A 19,133-nucleotide genomic window follows, 5' to 3' on the forward strand; every position below is an offset into this window, starting at 1 on the left:
GCGTAGTCACCCCACAATTTCACAGTAGTAACCTGTTTTTGTCTACTAGTACCATCACAGCATAGTCCAGGTATTATACGCGGATGTACTTGAGGCATCTGCAACCAGCCTGTCATGCAGATCTCATTTAAACCCAGCAAAACCGATGACATGGGACAGCCCATGTAAAAAGCAAAACATCGAGATCCCGATGTGGAGCCGGCATGAAACAGTCGGCATATCTCATATACCCCTCTGGTTCTATACTATGCTATGCGCATACCTCGGCTGCAATCGAGGAAATTAGATTAATCTTCCGTAGAAGCTAAGGGTGGTGGCTTGATCCAGATGATCGATACACTACCACCATCAGAACATCCTTGCTTGTTCTGCAGCAAAGATGCCGAGGTCTGCTTCAGTTGCAGTGTCCCTCCAAATCTCCGTGCAGACCTTGCAGTATCATGATGGAAGAGAGTATGGGTTGCTTTTGGAGACAGTGTGTGTGAAGTTATAAGGGGGAGGGTTTGTTCGCTTCATGTTAGAAGAACACACAGCAGCATAGTTTAGCAACAAAAAAGCATAAAGCAAAGCAAGAACTGTACAGCACTATGCGTTGCATGTCAGTCACCCCTCTCCTGGCGTTCGCCTTGATCGCCATTTCCTCTGCTCAGGAAACCTGTCCTGCGATTCCTCCCAACGACGTTGAAATCGGACAGCCTGTGCCCATCGTACCAGGCGACATTCCCAAGGGATGTTCTGCGTTTGAGATTCTCGTTGGTAAGTCTGAAGCACAGTAATAAGGGGTTTCCTCTTTCAAGAGACTGATGCGTCAAATCCAGCTCGTGGCACCAGCGAGCCCAGTTTCCCCAAGTTCGGTGTCATCGTCGGTGACCCCATCGTAAGCAATGTCTCTGCACAACTGGCTGGCGTCCAGGGATATCCAGTTCAGGTACGTCTATCCATAGGAATAGAATAAGAAGATTCCCTAGAGATAGACAAGAGCTAACGCGTACTGTGCCTCCCTGATAGTACCCAGCAAGTTCGCAGATCATAACTGGTGGCAGACAAGGCACAGACGACATTGTCAAGCGTCTAACTACACAGTCTGCCGCATGTCCCAATCAGACCTTTGCTCTAGTTGGTTATTCACAGGGAGCAAGCATTATGCATCGGGCCGCAGAAAAGCTTCCAGTGTCTTTGTTCCCGCGGATCAAGGCAGTCGTCATGTTTGGTGATCCTCAGCAGAGGTTGGGCGCCTTGGGAGACAAGTTCCCGATTGGTTTGCGGTCAAAGGTGCTGCAGGTTTGTGCAAAGGGTGACCCTGTAAGTATTTATCAGCTTCATGTGTGGCGCAGAAGTGGGACGGAAATGTACTAATGACTCAACACAGGTCTGCGATTCGGGATCTTGCCAGTACTACCATCTAACCTATGTCCTCCCGAAACTGATGGACCCCGCTGTGGCTTTCATCGTCAGAGCATTCCAAGGGTCACCACGCCTCTAGTAGAAAAAAGTCAGCAGTAGGCCACTTGTAAATATCTGAACGGATAAACAAACCAATGTACATACTATCCAAACCCATTCAACTCCACAATCCCAGTAGAATCTCCATTCTTCACCCCCACATGCCGAAAACGCAGCAGGCTGCACCCCCTCTCCCTTTATTCCCTCAAATCTCACAAAAACCTCGTATTAAGGCGTTCCAGGCACCCAAAAGCCACCGTTACAGCCACATTACCATAACCCCTGTCCTCTACTCATCTGCATCGTCGTCCACTACATATCCCACTAAACCCCACTAAGCCCACTATGCAGCGTCCACCCTTGTACCGCATCATCCCTCCCACATGTGACCACAACGCCCATCCAAAAAAATTCATACTAACTGACCATGCTCACTCTAAACACCCCTACCCCCCGGTTCAACATAAACCCTTGACCGGTACATGAGCAAAATTACGCCACTCGGCTACGCTGGCTCCCACGCGGCACGCACTCTCTACCCCAAACGTGCGTTTCGGTAAAAGAGTGGCGCCACATGAGGGGGGAAGACTTGGCGGGTAAGACGTTGCTTGCCTGGTCTTGGCTGGTAGTATGCATCCGCTTCCCCCCTGGTACGGATATGTACGGAGCGGCGATCGCAATCGGGGGCATGAAGGATTGCGATGGGGACTGGGGGGTTGGATCGAGGGTGCGTAGATGTGCAGATGATATTTATGTGGGTGCGGCGGTAGATGCTGTTAGTGGTTGGGGTACGTAGGGGGCGGTTGATGCCGGTGTACCCGATAGTTTTGTCGATTGAATGATTGCTGTTTCTATTGGTGAAGAGTGGAGATATGGGATTGGGGGAATATTGACTGCGGTTGTGAGATTAAATAAAGACATTTTGGGGAATTTGTGTATGGTATTAATTTCTAGATTTCTATTAAAGCAAATATGCAAGGATGCAAAGACATGGTTCCTCCAGTTGTGTACTCTGTACATGATGCTCAAGGGTATCAATCGCTCGACTAGTTTGCTGGTGTACGGCCGTAAAGTATTAGTACACGTCTAAGGTTCGCCATGCGCCACGCTGGAAAAACTGGGATGTAGCCTCGATCACTGCGAATTGAAAGATGCTGGAAGGACATTAAAGCTCGAAATTGTCGAGCCAGTGCTGAATTACGATTTTACCTTCGTTGAAGGCCGCCTTGTTCATGCGAACAACGATAGCGGCGTGCGAGTGCCGGTGGTTGTGGATGTGAACTGGATGCTTCTTGAAACCAACGTTGTCTAGCGCTTCGATCATTTTGAATTGCTCTGGTGTAAGTGCAAGGGTCGGGAACTTCAGATTGGCCTCCTCTTTTTGTGCTTCGATAGAATCGACTCCGGTATCAGACCCAGTTTTGTGCGCTTCTCCTAGAGTCTTTTGCTGTGTTGAAGACGCGGCCTCTTCGGAGCCATTGCTTAGGTATTCCTGGCTCTGTGCGTGATTGGCGTTGCCATATATGCTCTCAGCCTCTCGCCGTACTGCATTGATCATCAGTGGTATGCGATAGTGCGTGTAGTCGATACCCGATCGGCCTTCTTGGTGAAGTCGTATACGTTGTTGGCTGCGAACTGATTGAAAGGCGGAATTGATTAGAAAAACAGCCACACCGATAGGGACCAAGACTGAGAGGAGCGCTACAATGGATGCACGCCCGATCACCGTCTTTGTACCTTCTGCTAGGCGTTGTGCGAATGCTCGTGGTTCCTCGGGCTCTCTTGGCGAGACTGGGTGTTCTCGATCGACAATGACGTCGTCGTAGTCGTCGATGTAGTTTATTTTGACCTTGTTTAGATCTACGAAAGGGTCGGTTGACGAGATGCCGGCAGTGTAGTATGTCACTGTTTGATCGTTGACGACATTGGCGTATAAACTTCGGTGCTTGAATTGAGCCAGTCCCTGGATGAAGATGCTTTCTGAGTCTGCGAGGACGGCTAGAAGTGGTCGGCCAGTGTCTCTGAATTTATCCACACCAAAGAGTTGTCTTCCGCTCATAGAGAGTGTGCGCGCGCCCAGGACATTCCACAAGTGACTATGGTAGCCTTTGAGGGGTGTTCGAACGCCGAGATGGGGAGTCGCAAAGGTGGTAAAGTTCTATTAGGATTAACATGTGGTACCAGAATTGGGCTGAGGAACGTACTATCGGCCGTATCTTATCAAAGATGCCCCTCCGATAGAGCAATCCGATAGCATAACGGGAAATGAGACCTCCTAATGAGTATCCTATGATACTGATCTTGGTGATGTTGTGTCCACTCTCAGCTAACTCCTCGAGCTTTCCCTCGATTTCTTGGGCAACGCGCTCGCCACCCGTATCTATGCCGTCGTAGGTGAAGCTGCCCGAGTTACGCGCCGCAACAAGGACGTGGAGTTTCTCACTGCGAAACCTCTCGCTCAGAGTAGTGCTGACATATTTCAAATGGTCGGGGTTACCCCAAAGGCTGGTCGTGGTCAGCGCGATTGCTTTTTCCTGAATGTGAATTTAGGCGGCGATTTTGTTGTGGTGACGTACCCATGGACCAGGACACAGAGGTGGTCTGGCTTCTCAGACATGGTGGTGGGCGTAGTGGCGGTGGTAAAGGTAGACCTGGTGAGTGTGGCGAAGGTTGTTGACAGGCAGATGGCAGTGAGAAGTCTAGTATTAGTATATGTACGGCACCCCCACGTCCAGATATCGTCCGTGAAAGGCGCAGTCGTGTCCGATGCGCGCACCGCCTCAAGCCACAAACGGAGTTAAGGGATATAGGTTGGCAAAGATGCGCGACAAACCGTCCGAGTCACAACACCAATGTCGACAGTAATAGGGAGATTGGGCACAGGATGGCTGAGGGAGAAGTCAAGTTTGAGATTGTTCAGATCACGGCGTCGTGACGGAATCCGAGACGGATCGCCGCTCCAAAGTCCGCCCACGCGTGTGTGGACCCTGCATGCATCGCGCTCGGACCAGCATACGCTTGCAACAACGCGTGCCTGGACGAAGTAAACTGAACTCGTCTCTTACCTTCACCGTGTGATTGGCTTCGGCGTCATTCCCAAGTGGACCTAACTATTCATTCACAACGACTGCATGCTTTGGTCGTCTTGTTGCAAATACCAATGGACCCATCGACACAGTGAACGTTGCTCTGCTAAGCCGAAAGGCTGCCTCTGGCCCTGCGCAGCCTGCACTCACTTGTCAACTGTGCACTGCGCCTTAGCGTGCTTCGTCTTTTGTTTACTTTGTATTGCCTCCGTGGATGGGTTGGATAGAGTACCAGTACCGCTTCTCCTGCTTCAGAACCAATCAACCTCTGAGCGCATCTCACCCGCGCCCTTGACTGAAGCTCAACCAACCCAGCTCGGTACGTCGAGCACCATCTGGGCCTGCTTACATGCATACTCACAGTGAAGCCATTAATTCACAACCCCAATAACAATGTGGCCTTCGGTCCCAGCGTACAGAAGCTTCGCCAAGATATCATGTCCCTCAGGTGCCTCCTGCGCACTTCCTCACTGCATTTTCGGTCATGATGCTGCTAGTTCACCTGACAGGTCGCCCTCCCCCTCCCCGGTAGTAACCGTATATGGCCCTCAGACGGTTGCAAAACACTCACAGCTTAATGAAAATGCACCTGGAGCCGCTCCTGCACCGAGGCAACTAGGCCCTAGCGCTTCGGTCAACCCAACCATGTCCAAGAGCAAGGTGCCACCGACAAACAAAGAACCAGAACCAGCGCAGACTCTGGTGTCGAGATTACCTGCCAAGGCGACAGCACCCACTGAACTGCCGCCATCTGCCACCCGGACAATATCACCGCCTCCATCTAAGGCTACAGCAGCCAAGTCAATTGTTAATTCCGACGCGCCAGTCGCTTTGATGCCCCGTAAACTCAAAAAAGAGCCGTCGACCTATGCTAGGAGAATTACGCTCCTAAAGGCACTACACACGCATATGAAACCGCAAAATGACAGACTTCTCAAAGCCACCAAACCAGAAATAAAGGCGCTGCACCTCAGTCCAAATCAGTTAAACAAACTGGCAGTTGATGAGGAAGAAAAGATCGCCATAACAAACCCGTCTGTTTACGAGAATATACTGAAACAGCGGCTAGTAAAGCTCAAGGGCATGACACCGGAGGAGTGGGTCAAGGAGAGGCGAGCAGCCATAGCTTTGGAGAATGGTGAGCCGCCCAAGAAAGCGCCGCTTAAGAGGGTCGATACAGGCTTGAATTCGGAAGAAGAAATCGCTTTTCTCCGCACACTCAAGTGCGAGCAAAAAGGATTGGATGCATATGGTTATGTCACTCAGTTACCGAGTGATGCCGAAGTGAACGAGACACGTTTGGCTCTCGAGTCAGCGGCTGGGTGGGAAGAATGCGACCGCTGCAAAACCCGCTTTCAAGTGTTTCCAGACCGCAACGAACAAGGCGCGCTGACGACTGGTGGGGAATGTAAGTACCATTGGGGCAGAATCATATACCCCAAAAAGTCCAACGACGCCACAGAAGTGAAGAGACTGTCATGTTGTAGCGCGGAGGTAGGATCACCAGGCTGTAGTACGCATGAAACTCATGTCTTCAACGTTAAAGACACAAAACGGCTGTCTCTAGTCATGCCATTCATTCAGACACCGGCAAACAACAAGGTTCCCAAGACTTCGGCTGTATGCTTTGATTGCGAAATGGGCTACACCACCAATGGCTTAGAGTTGCTTCGTCTTACCGTCATATCATGGCCACAACACAAGCCACTCATCGACGTCCTCGTCCGTCCACTGGGCCAAATACTGGACTTCAACACGCGCTTCTCTGGCATTACGCGAGATCAGTTTGTCAATGCGAAGGAATATGATCCGGCAAACCCTCAGCCAGTACGCAAAGACCTCCGTATCATCGACTCGCCTTATGCAGCGCGAGATCTCTTCCTCTCACACGTCTCTCCAGACACTCCTATTGTAGGACACGCGCTTGAAAACGATCTCAACACCATTCGCCTCATACACCCCTTCATCATCGACACAGTGCTCCTCTATCCAACCCGCCAGGGCCTACCCTTCCGCTTCGGCTTGCGCAAACTAGCCAAGGAGTACCTTGGTGAAGAGATCCAGCAAGCGGGCGCCGCTGGTCACGACAGCTACGAGGATGCGCGCACAACGGGCGAGTTAGTGAGACACAAGATCAAAGTAGAGTGGAAGCTGAAAAAGGTCGATGGCTTCGAAATCAGAGATGGCGGCGTGCACCCACCAATGCCACCTGGGGCTCCCCCATCACAGGCTCCCAATATGCGCCCGACGATACCAACGGCAGACATGACAGGGTTGATGGGTGCGAAGCCGGCCACTAAGAGGAAGCTGGAAGATGAAGGAGAGGAAGGCAGCGGTGAAGAACCACCGTTGAAGAAAGTGGAGGTTTAGAAAGTTGTTGGGCCAATGCTAGTGATTTGTTGGTGTCAAGATTCAGACTGGAAATCATCATATGAAGCTAATTACATGATAGTCTCTGAAGCCTTAACATGGCGTTTGGGGGGTATCTGAATTTCTCGAAACAAGACGCGTATCTCGCTTCCAACAACGCGTTGGGGATATACTCCGGAGTTTGGGCTTCCTCTTTCCTATTGCGAGTGAAGGAGGTGCTAAGTCATATTGTTAGCACTCCACCACACCTCGGAGTACGTATACCCACTCTCAATCCATGCTTTACACTTGCTCCTTCTTCTCTGCTTGTCTTGCACCCAAATAATGGAATCTTGACTTATCGTCCTCTTGAATATATCCTTCTATATCGAACAACACTGTGCCTTATCACCCCACTTCAACCAACCTTACTCACATCCAACCCCTGCACACCCTCAAGCTCTTCCTTCGTTGGTTCATGCACAACATCCGTATCCAACTCCTTCATAACCCCAACCACCACACTGGCGCTTTCTACAAACCCGTTTACGGCAACGCGCAGCATGCGGTTCGTGGTCGCCGCGTAGTCGACTTGCAGTACGGATTGCTCGGTTGAGCCTGCGGGTGTGGTGAGTGTGAAGGCGCGGCGTACGAGCGGCGAGAGTTCGGTGTCGACGGAGAGGGAGAGTTGGGCGGTTTGGGCGAGGTGCGCGGTTGGGAAGGGGATGTGGAGGGTTCTGTGGAGGAAAGGAGGGTTAGTGAGGGTATTTAGGGGGGAGGGGAGGGCAGAATATACAGGGTACAAGGGAAATCTTCTTGTTTCCAGTCTTTGGAGGATGACATGGTTGGCGGGGAGGTGTGATTGTACGCTGTTCTTTTTTGCAATGGCGGGGAAAATATGGTACAGAAGCGATTCTGTGTCAGGCAGATGTTACAGACTCTTTCTTAGAAAGAAACACGTTATGCAGGGCTGGTGAAAAGGTATGAGGGCGTAGAAGAAGGCGCGGAAAACGTCCGCCCATGTTTTGCGCTGTGAGGCTCAAACGTCCAAATTGTGGGGGAGGGGCACAAGTGGTTCCGTCGGCTGTAAACGGCTTAGCGCCGATGAGGCGCAGGAGCATTGGTACCTGATTCGAAAGCGTCATACATCATCATTGTCCAACGCGCACCATAGTAATGCGTCATGGCTCATTCGCTAGTGAAGTCGCATACCTTTGACTTTCCTCTTCTTTTCTCTCCATGCTTTCCTTGACTTATCCTCATTTCCACTTTCCAAGAATTGAATCAATTGCATATAATTCCAACGAACAATAACAATTGCGTTTGATCAATTAGAACCTCAAGCAACTATCTCTCAAAATGTTTCGCACCACCATCATCAAATCCCCCACGCGTCTCCGCCTACATGCTCCCTCCGTCCGTCCTTTCACCCTCTCAGCCTCCAACCGCGTAGCCCAGTACCCCAACGACCTAAGCACGAACTCAAAAACCAAAACGGACCTCTACGACAGCGATAAACCGCATGCAGTCCAGGACAAGGTCCGGCAAGGCGATACACATAATGTGCAAGAGAGCAATGCAAAGGCTGGCATGGAGTGAGTTTTAAAACATTTGTAGCTGGTTGAGATGGGGGAGAGAAAGAGAACAAAGAAATGGCTAATGCAATACAGCAGCGCGCACAAGGAGGGCAAAGGTGGACATGCAACTGAGCGCAAGGATTCGGCGGGAGGGATGGAGACGGCCAAGAAGGAGTTTCCTGAGGCGCCGGATCCGGCGATTGGGATGCAGGATGAGAGGGGTGGACGAGGTGCTTGAGTTGGGTTGGGTATGGGAGATGAGATATGTGGGGGTATATGCTGTTGAGATATGGCAGAGAAATGAAAGAGTTAATGGAATGACTCGATTGGTAGTGTCTTGGCTTGATACTCACCACACAGCATAAAGATCAACTCAATCCTCATCTTCTATCCTAAACTCCACCTAAGGAAACCTTTTCCTTACAGCCCCAACCTCCTCCTCCCTCCCTTGGACAAGATAAACCGCCATCAACAACCGCGCCGTATCCGCCACCTCCAGTCTACCCCTCTCAAAATCCCGTTCCCTTGCCGCCTGCTCCAGAATTTCAAGACAGCACTTCTCCGCCTCCCCCATCTTCCAATCTTGAACTTGACACGCGCGTAGCCGTACATGTTGTGAATCCAGCCGGGGTGCTGCGACGGTATCGTCGCGAGTAACTGGCGAACCAGGGTTTCAGCGTCTTTCCATCGTCCAGACTCGAAGTACGCTTTGCCGAGATTCGACTGCGTCATTGCGGTGCCGACGTGAGATTCGCCTAGTATCCTTTTCATGACGGGGAGAATGGCTTCTAAGGTGCTTACAGCTTTTTCCGGTTGTCCTAGTGCAGAGTGGACTTTTGAGAGGCCGTTTATGGACCAGAGGGTGTATGCGTGTTCTTCACCGAGGTGGAAGTAGGTTCGAGCGGGATTGAACATGGCGCTGAGAGTTTGGGGATCTTTGGGCCCAAGGTGCTTTGTTAATCCGTCAACTGCTCGCTCACCAGTCACCCGGGACATGTGCCTCTTCCCAGCTAGCCATAGGGTGAGCGTGATGTCGTTTAGAGCGAGGCAGTATGGTACGTGGATTGGTTTCCATGTTGGCCAAGTTGTCCAGTCCCGAATGTGCGGGCGGCTCCAGTGCAATGCATTCAGGATGCATTTCTGGACATCAAGAGTGGTTCTGATTTCAAAGAGATTCCACAGAGTGAGCCCGTAGCTGCGCTGGGCGTGGATCGTGTCGACATGGTGTTTTCCCAGCAGCCCTTGCCGGATCCGAATCACACTCTCCTGTAAGCGACGTGCAGACTTCCATTACCCTTGTTCAGCATACACCCAAGCAAATCTCTCCATTTGCGATGCACTTTCTAACGTCTCGGTTTTGTGCAGTTGCTCCGAGCTGTGTAATTGCAGACACCAACGAATGTGCGGCAGAAGCAGTGCTCGGAATTGCCTTCCAGAAGCTTCCAAGCTTTGTGAGATACAGTGAGCTAGGATTGTCATTTTACATCTCAACCACCGTATTTGTTCTAGACTGCTGGGCCTATCTCTTGCCCAGTTGTGAACTACCGGGTGCATGGTACATAGGCCCTTGTCATACTCGATGATTGAATGATCACACAAGACGCTGATTGCTCGTCGAAATCGCGTTTGTACCCCTTCATTCCAGATTGGCTGTAAGATGTCTGGGTGGTGAGTGGCTGTACCTTTTGTACATTGAAAGTCCTCCCATGATTTCTAGAAAATTCGCTCCAGTATGGTCTCATGATACATAAAGGTGAAAGTATGCATCAAGTCCACGGCATCCTTGTGCTCAATAGATTCTCGGGTTGCAATCTTTTGGAAAGGAATTTCCTATGTTACAATGGTGTTAATTTCTTCCACGCTTTTCGACCGTGAGTGACTCAGTGCAGACTTGCGTTGCAATAGGTAATACTTCAGATAGCGTTTCAAAGTGTAAATGTTCCGGCGAATCGTTGCACCAGAATGAGCAATTGCGAGGGGCAAACAACCCAACTCTATTGCAGTTCCCTTTGCGAGATCCCGTTTCTTAGAACCCACGGGCTGGGATCGTTGTTTTGGATCAGAAGAAGCGGCTTTGAGGAGCAGACTTATGGCTTCTTCAGGTTCCAGACCTTGAAAATGGAGATGCCCAGTAGTAGTATACTCGATGGCATTGGGGTTGCGGGTGGTTACAATGACATGTCCGTTACCTTCACTTGGATAACAAGCGGAGATATCCATCTTCAAGTCATCTGCATTGTCCATTATTAGAAGCCATGGTCTTTTGCAGTGTGATAGCCAATGGATGGCCGAAGTCATCGTTGATCTTCGTCCTAATTGGGCGCCAATGGAAGCAAATCTTGACTCAACATTTCCCTGACTACTAGCACCAACCCATAATATTGCCCAGTATCTGGTGGCCGATATTCAGCATATTTTATAGACTACGAGGTATCTTATAGGCCGACGTACCTATGCTTGTCTTCCACTGCATACCTTCGGTAGAACTAAGTCTTGCCTGAACCGCCTAAGTCATAAATTACTAACACATCTGGCGGAGTGTAACTCTTATTCTGTCTGATGGTGCCTATCATATTCTTTACATTCCTGACGTATTTCTGTCTACCAGTGAAACACGGGCTCAGTTTTCGCGGAATAAAGCACCATTCATTGAATTTGGGAATAGTTGTATCTATTTGGGATAATTGGCCCTGAGGACGTAGCAATTCTTCGACTGGGTGCTGCCGTTTCTGATCTATGAGTTGCACATTCACTTTCCACCTCGATGCGATCAATTTGGGTGCTTCTCGTATGTAACGAGATAATGCCTCAAGAATTGGCTGGAACCTGCGGTCATAGGTGCTGGCGAATTTGGCCAATGCGGAATGTGTTGCTGTGATGCTGTACTTTTTAACGTTATCCCATGCCAGCGGAGCAGCTGAATCCGCATCAATGATAAAGGCCATTCTGGATCCACCGTTCATTTTGAGTTCTTCCCAGAAGTTGTAAATTGAGAAGCTTTTCATTAATGGCGCGAATTGGTCATCGATCTCCTTCAGCATTTCTGATCCCTTTCGTATGCTGAGAGTCAAGTGGCTTGGCCCCAGCGATTGGCCGCTTTACAGTAGCAAGGCTTCGTCATTGAAACCATTTTGAGGAGTTCCCAAGAATATGATCTCATATGTAAAAGTGTATATGGACTGCAGATGCTCGACAAATTTACCCTCTCGTGAACTAGAAAATGCCAGGGCCCGTTTTGTTAGAAGTCCTCCAAACCCGTGACAGATGAAGATGATAGGTCGGTCAAAGGCATTGCAAAGTTGGCGATCTGCATACAGCTCGGCTACTAGATTATTGGCGCAAGCGAGTGTGTTGTTCGCGAAACTAATGCCCGGGGATGTGAAAGTTTCAGCTTTGTAGCTGTAGAGCAATGCTCAGAAACCATGTACCCTTTTCGGTAAGAGATCCCTAAGCCACAAGCCTTTAGATATTGGATCTGTCCAAAGTTTGATGTTCGTCTTCTTGGAGACTATGTATTGCAACAATACTGACAGGGTTAGCACTAGCGTGGCTGCATGTCCATTTTGATTGAGAAAAAACTTACTCAACGGTGTAGTTGTGATCGCTCTGCTGAAATGGGGTAGTTTCAACGATCTGTATTATTGCCATAGCATCATGAGTAGACAGTCTACACATCCAAACTGAACAAATTATGGAGAAATGCTATCTAGTAAGCGGCACGGGGGAAGCATAGCCTCAAACTTGCTTCACTCACTACGCACGACATGATCTGGTTCCTTGGAGAATCACCATAGGTATCATCTCGAAACGCCAGGGCTCTTTATATGCTCATGCTCATTGGCTAAGGAAGCAGTGGGCTGCATCGTCATTTGCGGCAGGCAACTTTCGCACGTAACACACGATGCTCCCCAGCCATGTCGCAAGACATTTTGTTTGCTCGCTGTTGCAGATTGTATTCTTTTTCAGTCTCGCATACTCGTAGTGCTCAATCCATTACTGTAGTCTAGCAATAAGGACTGTAACACCAGATACCAAAAACCCTATGGCCCAGCGTACACCTTGGAAACATACTAGTTATGCAGTTACACCGTTGTAAACCAAACTTTACGAACAGGCAGCGAGCCTATAAAAGCAATGAAACTTTGCAAAAATGGAAAGCAGATAGCTTATCCAAGAAACAGGACAAAAGGGGGTGGCATAGGTTCGGGACCTGCAGGGACTACTGCAACGCCACATCTTCAACTACTATTCTGGCAGTAAGTAAATATTAGTAGATCTATATTGAATATATGATTATACCAATACTCTACTAAAACCTTACGCGATAATAACGTTTTAGTAGTAGTTGAAAGCTTTACTTCTTAGTAGGCAGACATTTTGGTGGGATGTTGCATTAGCTGAACTATTGCACGTACTGACCACATACAGTAGCGTCTTGCCAAGACAACGCAGATAGAAACTTCACGTCAGCGCTGTGGCTTACTAACTAGTAGTTATGCCTGACAAACAACACAGCCTACTTTGTCAACCCCACACCACAAATTACCGATCGAAGAAGAAGGTTTTTATTGAGTATACTATTAGGCGGCTTCAATCTATCTCACTAAAACTACCATATGGCTATGACACCAGAGATTACCTGCAATTTGCTTGCCACACTTGCGCACCCGCCCTGGACGAAAGCATTAAGGCAAAATGTCTACATGACATTATATGGAGAAGAGCGAACACCGTTTGGTCTTTACATTCAGCCTAGCGGCACTACTACCGATTTTCTCTACCCAAACAAACAGCTTTTGCGATTCAACACCCTACCAGCGGAGCTTCAGTTTCAGGTTCTTACTTTTTGCTCTGCCTCTACTCTCTTTCAGCTTATGAGAGTGTCCTTTAGTCTCCGAAAAGAAGCGTGTAAGCTTTTTTGGGCCTATTCAGACACGTACTTTGTTATCGAGGCAGATTGGCTCCTTGATGGTGGCTACGCTGGCTACACTAGCAACGATTTGGCTTTTCTAGCCAAGGTGCAGAATATTCAGATTGATTATGATCGTGAAGTACGGGACAAAATCTGCCTTTTGCGTAATGGAATTGAGGAAATCCAGCAAGATCGAATCGAACACTTCTGGAAGATGTTTCAAGAGAGGTGTCCAAGGGCAAAGAGAGTGATTATTAACGAGGTTTGGGTGTTGATGAAAATAAGAGAAGAGAGACCTTGTATTGCAAAAGAACTTCAGCACCTAGTTCGATCGTCACCCCCTGGGATTCTAGCCTCTGCATTTATTATCGAGAAAGCCAACGTTCCAGCAGATATATGTGCAAGTGGCCCATCTACGCAGAATTTGCAAAGAGCAGTGTACCAACTGTGTCCAGACGGTTCATGGAAGGAGGGAAAGCTAGGGCAACACTGGAAGGCAGTCCTTGTGCCTGCAAAGCGATTTTCAGGCCCAGTAGGACGCATTTACGAACTCCGGTATAGAGACTCACTTCTTGATTTGAAATGGTGGGGGCTGTGGATTACTGTAGTAGAGGCTTTGGATCGCTGTCATTTTGACAAGGGCAGGAACTGGCCTTTCTCTTGTCCAATGGATGGGTGTAATGTGTATTTTCAAGTGGCAGGGGAGTGGACGATGCATGCGGCGGAGTTTCACAGTCAAGATTTGGTAGATGTTTACGGTCTTAAGATGCTTCCACAGGGTAGTATTCAAGACGAACTTAGGTATCGCAGGGCGAAGCTAGTAGAGAAGAAAGATAAAATTGATGAAGAGAGTAGAAAGATACAGCAGCAGTGGAATAGAGGAGGGCAGGAACAGCGAAGCGAGATGAAGCGTATGTGGCAGCAGCAGCTAAGCAATGATCCAGAATGGGAGACAGGAGGAGAGGATTGGTCCAGCAACCGAATTTGGCAAGAAATAAATCGAACGCTTCAGGAAGGAGAGGCAAAGTTGAGTATTGAGAGTCAAGTATAGATCTAGAGGTATTCTGCAGAGCAATGTATAGTCCTTGAAAAGATTTCAGCCTAAGACCGCGACACAACAATGCAGTTCCGCTGTTCGGCAATCGCATCTTTACTCAAGAAGGCAGAGAAGGGAAGCACTCGTAAGATTTGCTACGTCCTCAGCTTCAGCACAAGCAATACCAAAACCTAGGCCTTTTCAGAACTGCTATGGACAACCTCATCCACTTAATCTCAACTATTTTACATAATCTTTTGACAGGCCTCACATGCAACAAACCTCCAACCTCCTTTCTTTTCCAAGCAACAAATACACCCACTCATACCACCCTTACCTAATCAACTCGTCCGCTTCATCCCTCCGCTTCGCCTCAAGCATCTTAGTCGCCCTCTCGCACTGTATACCCACCACACCCTGTGCGTCCCTCGAATACCTAATCAGCGCCGCAACAACAAGCCGGTAACCCGGCGAGGTACGTGTCACAAACTTGACCATACCACTATGGTCATACGGAAGGCCTGCTCATTCCGTATCGTTTAGTATCTGGGCCGCTGAATGCTCTTCCACAATATTTTTTCCATTCATAAGACATTAGCCCAACCGCACAGTCGCACAAGAGGAAGAGGAAGAGAGAGGGGGGGAGGACGTTACATAAGCCAGCGTTGACCCCAAACTCGTCTTTTCTTGCTCCTAGAAAAAGTAGATGCGGAGGTTTTTCACAAGTGGGGCGAGCATATCGGTAATGTTTTGGACGACTTCTAAGCCCTCGTGCAGCGCGTCGGCGAGTTGGCTCGAGGAATCGGCGAGTTTGGAAGGCGCGAGCGCGGTGATGAGGCGGCTGGAGACGGAGGCGAGACTGGCTTTGTTGCTGCCGTTGTGTGGGGTGCTGAGGAAAAGGATGGCGTAGGTGGATGTGTCGATGGAGGAGGTGTTGGACGAGTTTGCTTGTTCTGCTGGCGGAATGTGCGAGGGCCTGTACGTTCTGTGTGTCAGTCATTAATGGATTTGTAGTGGTGGACGGGATATGAGCTTACTCTCTTGAGTACAATACCACCTAGTGAATGGCAGATGGATATGGTGGGTCGCTGCATCGCATCTTCAAACTGTAGGAAGAATGTGTTCGTCACTTTCCAGGACCACTGATTAAAAAAAACCTCACTTCTCGATTGGCGACCAGTTCTACAATCAGCGTATGCGCATGCTGCAGAATACGGTCCGAAGACGTTTTCCCGAAGAAGGCTGCAACCGTAGCGTTGTATCCAAAGGTCAGGATACGAGATTGCTTCAGATTGCCAGGGAGAAGGTTGGTGTTCTGGAGCCAGGACTTGCTGGTCTTGTCGGCACTCCAGGTCTTGAACGGATGGCCGTTGAGCCCATATATAGCGACGATGCTTGAGATATTTAGCCTAGGAATGGGATGTGTCAGGAGATGATGTTCATACTCAATAACTGGGTCTTCGCCTCTGTAAAGCTCAAAGAGTCCAGTAGACTGTTCCATTTCTCGTTCCATTTGTGAAGAAATTTTGCATCGGAACAGCAACAATAACTTTCGTGCTTAATAAGGGACTTGGAGTATTTTTGAACAAGTATCTGGTGTTTAACAGCAACCGTCTAACAATAGGTCTCACCTCCCTTTATCAAACGAGTCAACACCAGCGTCGTTATTAAATACTACATCAAATCACACCAGTCCTTCCGCACAGCCTTACATACACAGCCCTTGAGTCATTTTCACACACACACACACACACACAAAACGCAATTACCCAAGATTCTGCCCCTGTCTCGCATCGAATAAGACAATTCTCACACATGCAGCACAAACACCCCCTTCCAAGGAAGGACGTCATACCAGGCAAAACATATCCAAACGACACAACCACCCTCACGCCAAAAAAACATTACCCAGCCCACGCTTCAGCTACCGTCTTCCCAACCGAACCCCATAGCAAGCGAAACGCGATCCATGCAGTAAGACACACATGATGGTCTTTTTCGCGCATGGAGAATGTGAGACAAGAATGTGCCATTGGTATTGAAATGCAGTACAAGTACGTATTTGCTTTGATTTCTCTCAAACCTTGCTGACGTACCTACTAAACATACTTTATTCCTTTACAAGATATCAAATAATGATCCTATAAATTCACCACTATATATAACCATAGCCAATCTAACTCTCACTCCCATATATGCCACAACCCCCCCCCCCCCCCCCACCTTCTCTAATACTCATAAGTAAATACCCTCGTCGTACCAACACCTCCACAAGCATAAATGTCGCCGCCACATTTAACCTTGCACATAGCGACATCAGTCTCCGTTAAATCTGTATTGAGTGCATTACCGCAGTAGCAACTATGGCCATCAGAAAGGCCAAAGAACTTTGAGCCGCGGCAAATGTGCTTGCACTTGTAGGCCGTCATTTCCAAGTCTTTGATGTAGAAGTCGGTGAGGGCGTGCTTGGCGGTGGTTACGTAGCATTTTTGGATTTTGAAGCTGGTGGACTTGTAGGGCTTTAGTTGGTCTTCGAGGTCGTGTTGTTTGGCAAGGTGGGTTTGCTCTTTGGTTTGGCAGGTTTGTTTTTCGGTTTCGAGAGAGGTGGTTAGTTGTTGCTCACGCGAGAGTGCATTTTCGAGATCGGTCTTCAATGATTGCTCACGTGCGAATGCAGTGTCGAAGTCCGTCTTCAGCTGCTGTTCACGCGCGGCTGCGTTGTCGAGATCCGTCTTCAGCTGTGCCTCGCGTGCGGATGCATTTTCAAAGTCTGTTTTCAACTGCTGCTCACGCGCTGTTGCGAGACCGGCGTTGATAGCCAACTGCACAAGACACTGCTCCTTCTCTGCCTCGCACGTAGCGCACGACGCACTTCCCGGCGCATCAGTGGATAATGTCCGGTTGAAGCGGATACCATTGGTACAGGTGCAATCGCAGCTTGGCTTTGCAGTTGAATCAACGCATTCCAAGGAAGGTTTGGCACCTGTCGTTACATTAATCTTCTGCTGCATCATCCGAGAATGCAGAGTCATGCACCATTTTCGCACGTGTACGAACTGCTTAGGGATTCGGGCGTGCCGAGGTTGCGTGGCATGGAGCCCACAGCTTTCGGGGCCATGTAGCTATGCGCACTTGCGCATAGCATGGAAAGAAAGAGGACCTGAGAGGCCTTCATTGTGTGCGGTTGTTCGGTGTTGGGAGGGATCGCCGCAAGGATGGATGGGTAGTGAGTAGATGTTTTATAGAGCAGTGATCTTATATGCCCTTTTTATATGACTTTTTCCGCGTCATTGACTGTCAGTAATCCTTTTGTACCTCAACATGTTTCTGTTTGGGTCAAGGCATTGCCTAGACGCTGCGTACTGTTAGTCGCGGCAGCGCATTGTGTGGGTAGGTACCTTTCGCTACTGACAGGTTCGCCTTGCGGTGCAGCATGTAGAGATCTCCATTGCACTAGTAGTTAGTGTATGACGTACTGTTGAGTATCCGGGACAGTGATGTGCGTATCTTTGACAAAGATTCTAGCTCCGGTGCGGTTCAATGGATGGTGGGTAGACAGTGAGCGGGGTTCGGAAATGCCAATTCTATGGTTCGTATGCAAGTTAGTGGCTAGTGTGTCTTTTTGACATGGTATTCGTGGCCATGCGTTGGCGGGAGGTTAGGAGGGGTTGGAATTATCTAGAATGCTTTTTCGAGACTTGGACCTCACCCCATACCTATATCGGGCAATAGTACTAGTCTCTTGTTTGCTTTCAGGATACTCAAAGATGGTTCATATTCAAAACAACTGGATTGCTATGAGCAATTGTATGCATGCCGGTTTCTGTGAGAAGGCGCAGTTCTCAGATATAGAGAAGTCACTACCTGGGTGGTTGGCTTTGCCGAAATGGGTTTAGTGTAAACCGAGCTTCGCTCAGATCTACTTGAGCTAATAATTAGTTACCATTATTACTTTTTATCAATCTGTATCATTATGATGATAGATATGGGTTTTTAGATGATTGGTGTTGGGGATGTTACTTGAAGTTTTCTCCCCGCTGCCTAGGAGCGTTTTTATATAACATTTAATATTAGTATAACTAACTACAGTGAAAGTGTATCATTGCCATTACCAATATCGAATGCGTTAATATTTACGGCAGCACCAGAGCACCGCTAGCTACCTGCACGTTTAGAAGCTAGATATACGAAGTCAACTATTGCGACACAGTGAGGTACACATCAAATACTACTCGAAAACATCACAGTGAGTATATAAATGTGGTGCAATAAGTGATTTCACACATCCCCTTTTCCCCTTTTTCGAATCTGCCATATATTCTCCAACCACAGCGCTACGCAAACCACCCGAAAACGACTCCTCATCTTACACTGTACTAACTTCCTTCCCTTTTCTCTTCCACCTCGCTTCAGCCCAGCCACCCCTAACCAGACATTTTAACAGTCTCAAATCTTCTTAGAATACAGGCTCAAATGCATACTGCCACCACACATCTTACTACTGCACCCACACTTGCTATTGCAATATCTCTCTAGAACTTCATTTGTGTGTCCCTCGAGGCTGTTTCCGCAGAAGCAATGCTTGTAATACTCGAGAATATAGTACTTGTATTTGGTGCAGATAGCGGCACACTTTTCAGCCGTCAGGTCGGATGCTTGGGTCCATAGGCCGGTGAGTACGCGCTCTACTGAGTCGGTGTAGCAGCCCTCGTATGTCCAGGTGTTGCTTT

At 48.7% G+C, this 19,133-nt stretch overlaps 10 protein-coding genes across 10 annotated transcripts; 4 read left to right on the plus strand and 6 right to left on the minus strand.

Annotated features, from left to right (window-relative positions):
* Positions 1–560: 560 nt before the first annotated feature.
* Positions 561–1,483, plus strand: COCSADRAFT_194329 (carbohydrate esterase family 5 protein; the record flags this gene model as incomplete). The annotated part of the gene is made up of 4 exons (XM_007707180.1): positions 561–756; positions 819–928; positions 1,009–1,302; positions 1,370–1,483. The coding sequence occupies exons 1-4, from the start codon at positions 588–590 to the stop codon at positions 1,481–1,483; spliced, it is 687 nt and encodes a 228-aa protein (XP_007705370.1). The 5' UTR covers positions 561–587.
* An 874-nt stretch (positions 1,484–2,357) lies between these two features.
* On the minus strand, positions 2,358–4,188 carry COCSADRAFT_153609 (uncharacterized protein). Its single transcript, XM_007707181.1, has 3 exons — positions 4,020–4,188; positions 3,648–3,948; positions 2,358–3,601 (listed from the first exon to the last, which is right to left on the minus strand). The coding sequence occupies exons 1-3, from the start codon at positions 4,058–4,060 to the stop codon at positions 2,609–2,611; spliced, it is 1,335 nt and encodes a 444-aa protein (XP_007705371.1). The 5' UTR covers positions 4,061–4,188; the 3' UTR covers positions 2,358–2,608.
* Positions 4,189–4,511: 323 nt separating this feature from the next.
* On the plus strand, positions 4,512–7,251 carry COCSADRAFT_261563 (uncharacterized protein). Its single transcript, XM_007707182.1, has 2 exons — positions 4,512–4,848; positions 4,898–7,251. The coding sequence occupies exon 2, from the start codon at positions 4,923–4,925 to the stop codon at positions 6,897–6,899; it is 1,977 nt and encodes a 658-aa protein (XP_007705372.1). The 5' UTR covers positions 4,512–4,848; positions 4,898–4,922; the 3' UTR covers positions 6,900–7,251.
* Positions 7,252–7,296: 45 nt separating this feature from the next.
* COCSADRAFT_176147 (uncharacterized protein) lies at positions 7,297–7,721 on the minus strand (the record flags this gene model as incomplete). Its single annotated transcript, XM_007707183.1, has 2 exons — positions 7,297–7,615; positions 7,675–7,721. The coding sequence occupies 2 exons, from the start codon at positions 7,719–7,721 to the stop codon at positions 7,297–7,299; spliced, it is 366 nt and encodes a 121-aa protein (XP_007705373.1).
* A 321-nt stretch (positions 7,722–8,042) lies between these two features.
* COCSADRAFT_185441 (uncharacterized protein) lies at positions 8,043–8,693 on the plus strand (the record flags this gene model as incomplete). The annotated part of the gene is made up of 2 exons (XM_007707184.1): positions 8,043–8,473; positions 8,549–8,693. The coding sequence occupies exons 1-2, from the start codon at positions 8,238–8,240 to the stop codon at positions 8,691–8,693; spliced, it is 381 nt and encodes a 126-aa protein (XP_007705374.1). The 5' UTR covers positions 8,043–8,237.
* A 230-nt stretch (positions 8,694–8,923) lies between these two features.
* COCSADRAFT_31065 (uncharacterized protein) lies at positions 8,924–12,221 on the minus strand (the record flags this gene model as incomplete). The annotated part of the gene is made up of 7 exons (XM_007707006.1): positions 8,924–9,721; positions 9,767–10,168; positions 10,295–10,847; positions 10,982–11,515; positions 11,558–11,854; positions 12,039–12,088; positions 12,210–12,221. 7 exons carry the CDS (start codon positions 12,219–12,221, stop codon positions 8,924–8,926), a joined length of 2,646 nt encoding a protein of 881 aa, XP_007705196.1.
* Positions 12,222–13,071: 850 nt separating this feature from the next.
* Positions 13,072–14,479, plus strand: COCSADRAFT_203988 (uncharacterized protein; the record flags this gene model as incomplete). Its single annotated transcript, XM_007707185.1, has 2 exons — positions 13,072–13,152; positions 13,249–14,479. The coding sequence occupies 2 exons, from the start codon at positions 13,072–13,074 to the stop codon at positions 14,416–14,418; spliced, it is 1,251 nt and encodes a 416-aa protein (XP_007705375.1). The 3' UTR covers positions 14,419–14,479.
* A 617-nt stretch (positions 14,480–15,096) lies between these two features.
* Positions 15,097–15,916, minus strand: COCSADRAFT_165160 (uncharacterized protein; the record flags this gene model as incomplete). Its single annotated transcript, XM_007707186.1, has 3 exons — positions 15,097–15,379; positions 15,561–15,797; positions 15,849–15,916. The coding sequence occupies 3 exons, from the start codon at positions 15,914–15,916 to the stop codon at positions 15,097–15,099; spliced, it is 588 nt and encodes a 195-aa protein (XP_007705376.1).
* A 710-nt stretch (positions 15,917–16,626) lies between these two features.
* COCSADRAFT_41470 (uncharacterized protein) lies at positions 16,627–17,758 on the minus strand. Its single transcript, XM_007707044.1, has 2 exons — positions 17,440–17,758; positions 16,627–17,386 (listed from the first exon to the last, which is right to left on the minus strand). Exons 1-2 carry the CDS (start codon positions 17,576–17,578, stop codon positions 16,632–16,634), a joined length of 894 nt encoding a protein of 297 aa, XP_007705234.1. The 5' UTR covers positions 17,579–17,758; the 3' UTR covers positions 16,627–16,631.
* A 1,091-nt stretch (positions 17,759–18,849) lies between these two features.
* COCSADRAFT_102588 (uncharacterized protein) lies at positions 18,850–19,116 on the minus strand (the record flags this gene model as incomplete). Its single annotated transcript, XM_007707187.1, has 1 exon — positions 18,850–19,116. A coding segment is annotated over one exon (267 nt), but the record flags the coding sequence as incomplete, so codon positions are not given.
* Between the last annotated feature and the right edge of the window lie 17 nt (positions 19,117–19,133).

This window comes from Bipolaris sorokiniana, assembly GCF_000338995.1.
Source record: "Bipolaris sorokiniana ND90Pr unplaced genomic scaffold COCSAscaffold_18, whole genome shotgun sequence".
Lineage (NCBI taxonomy): Eukaryota > Fungi > Ascomycota > Dothideomycetes > Pleosporales > Pleosporaceae > Bipolaris > Bipolaris sorokiniana.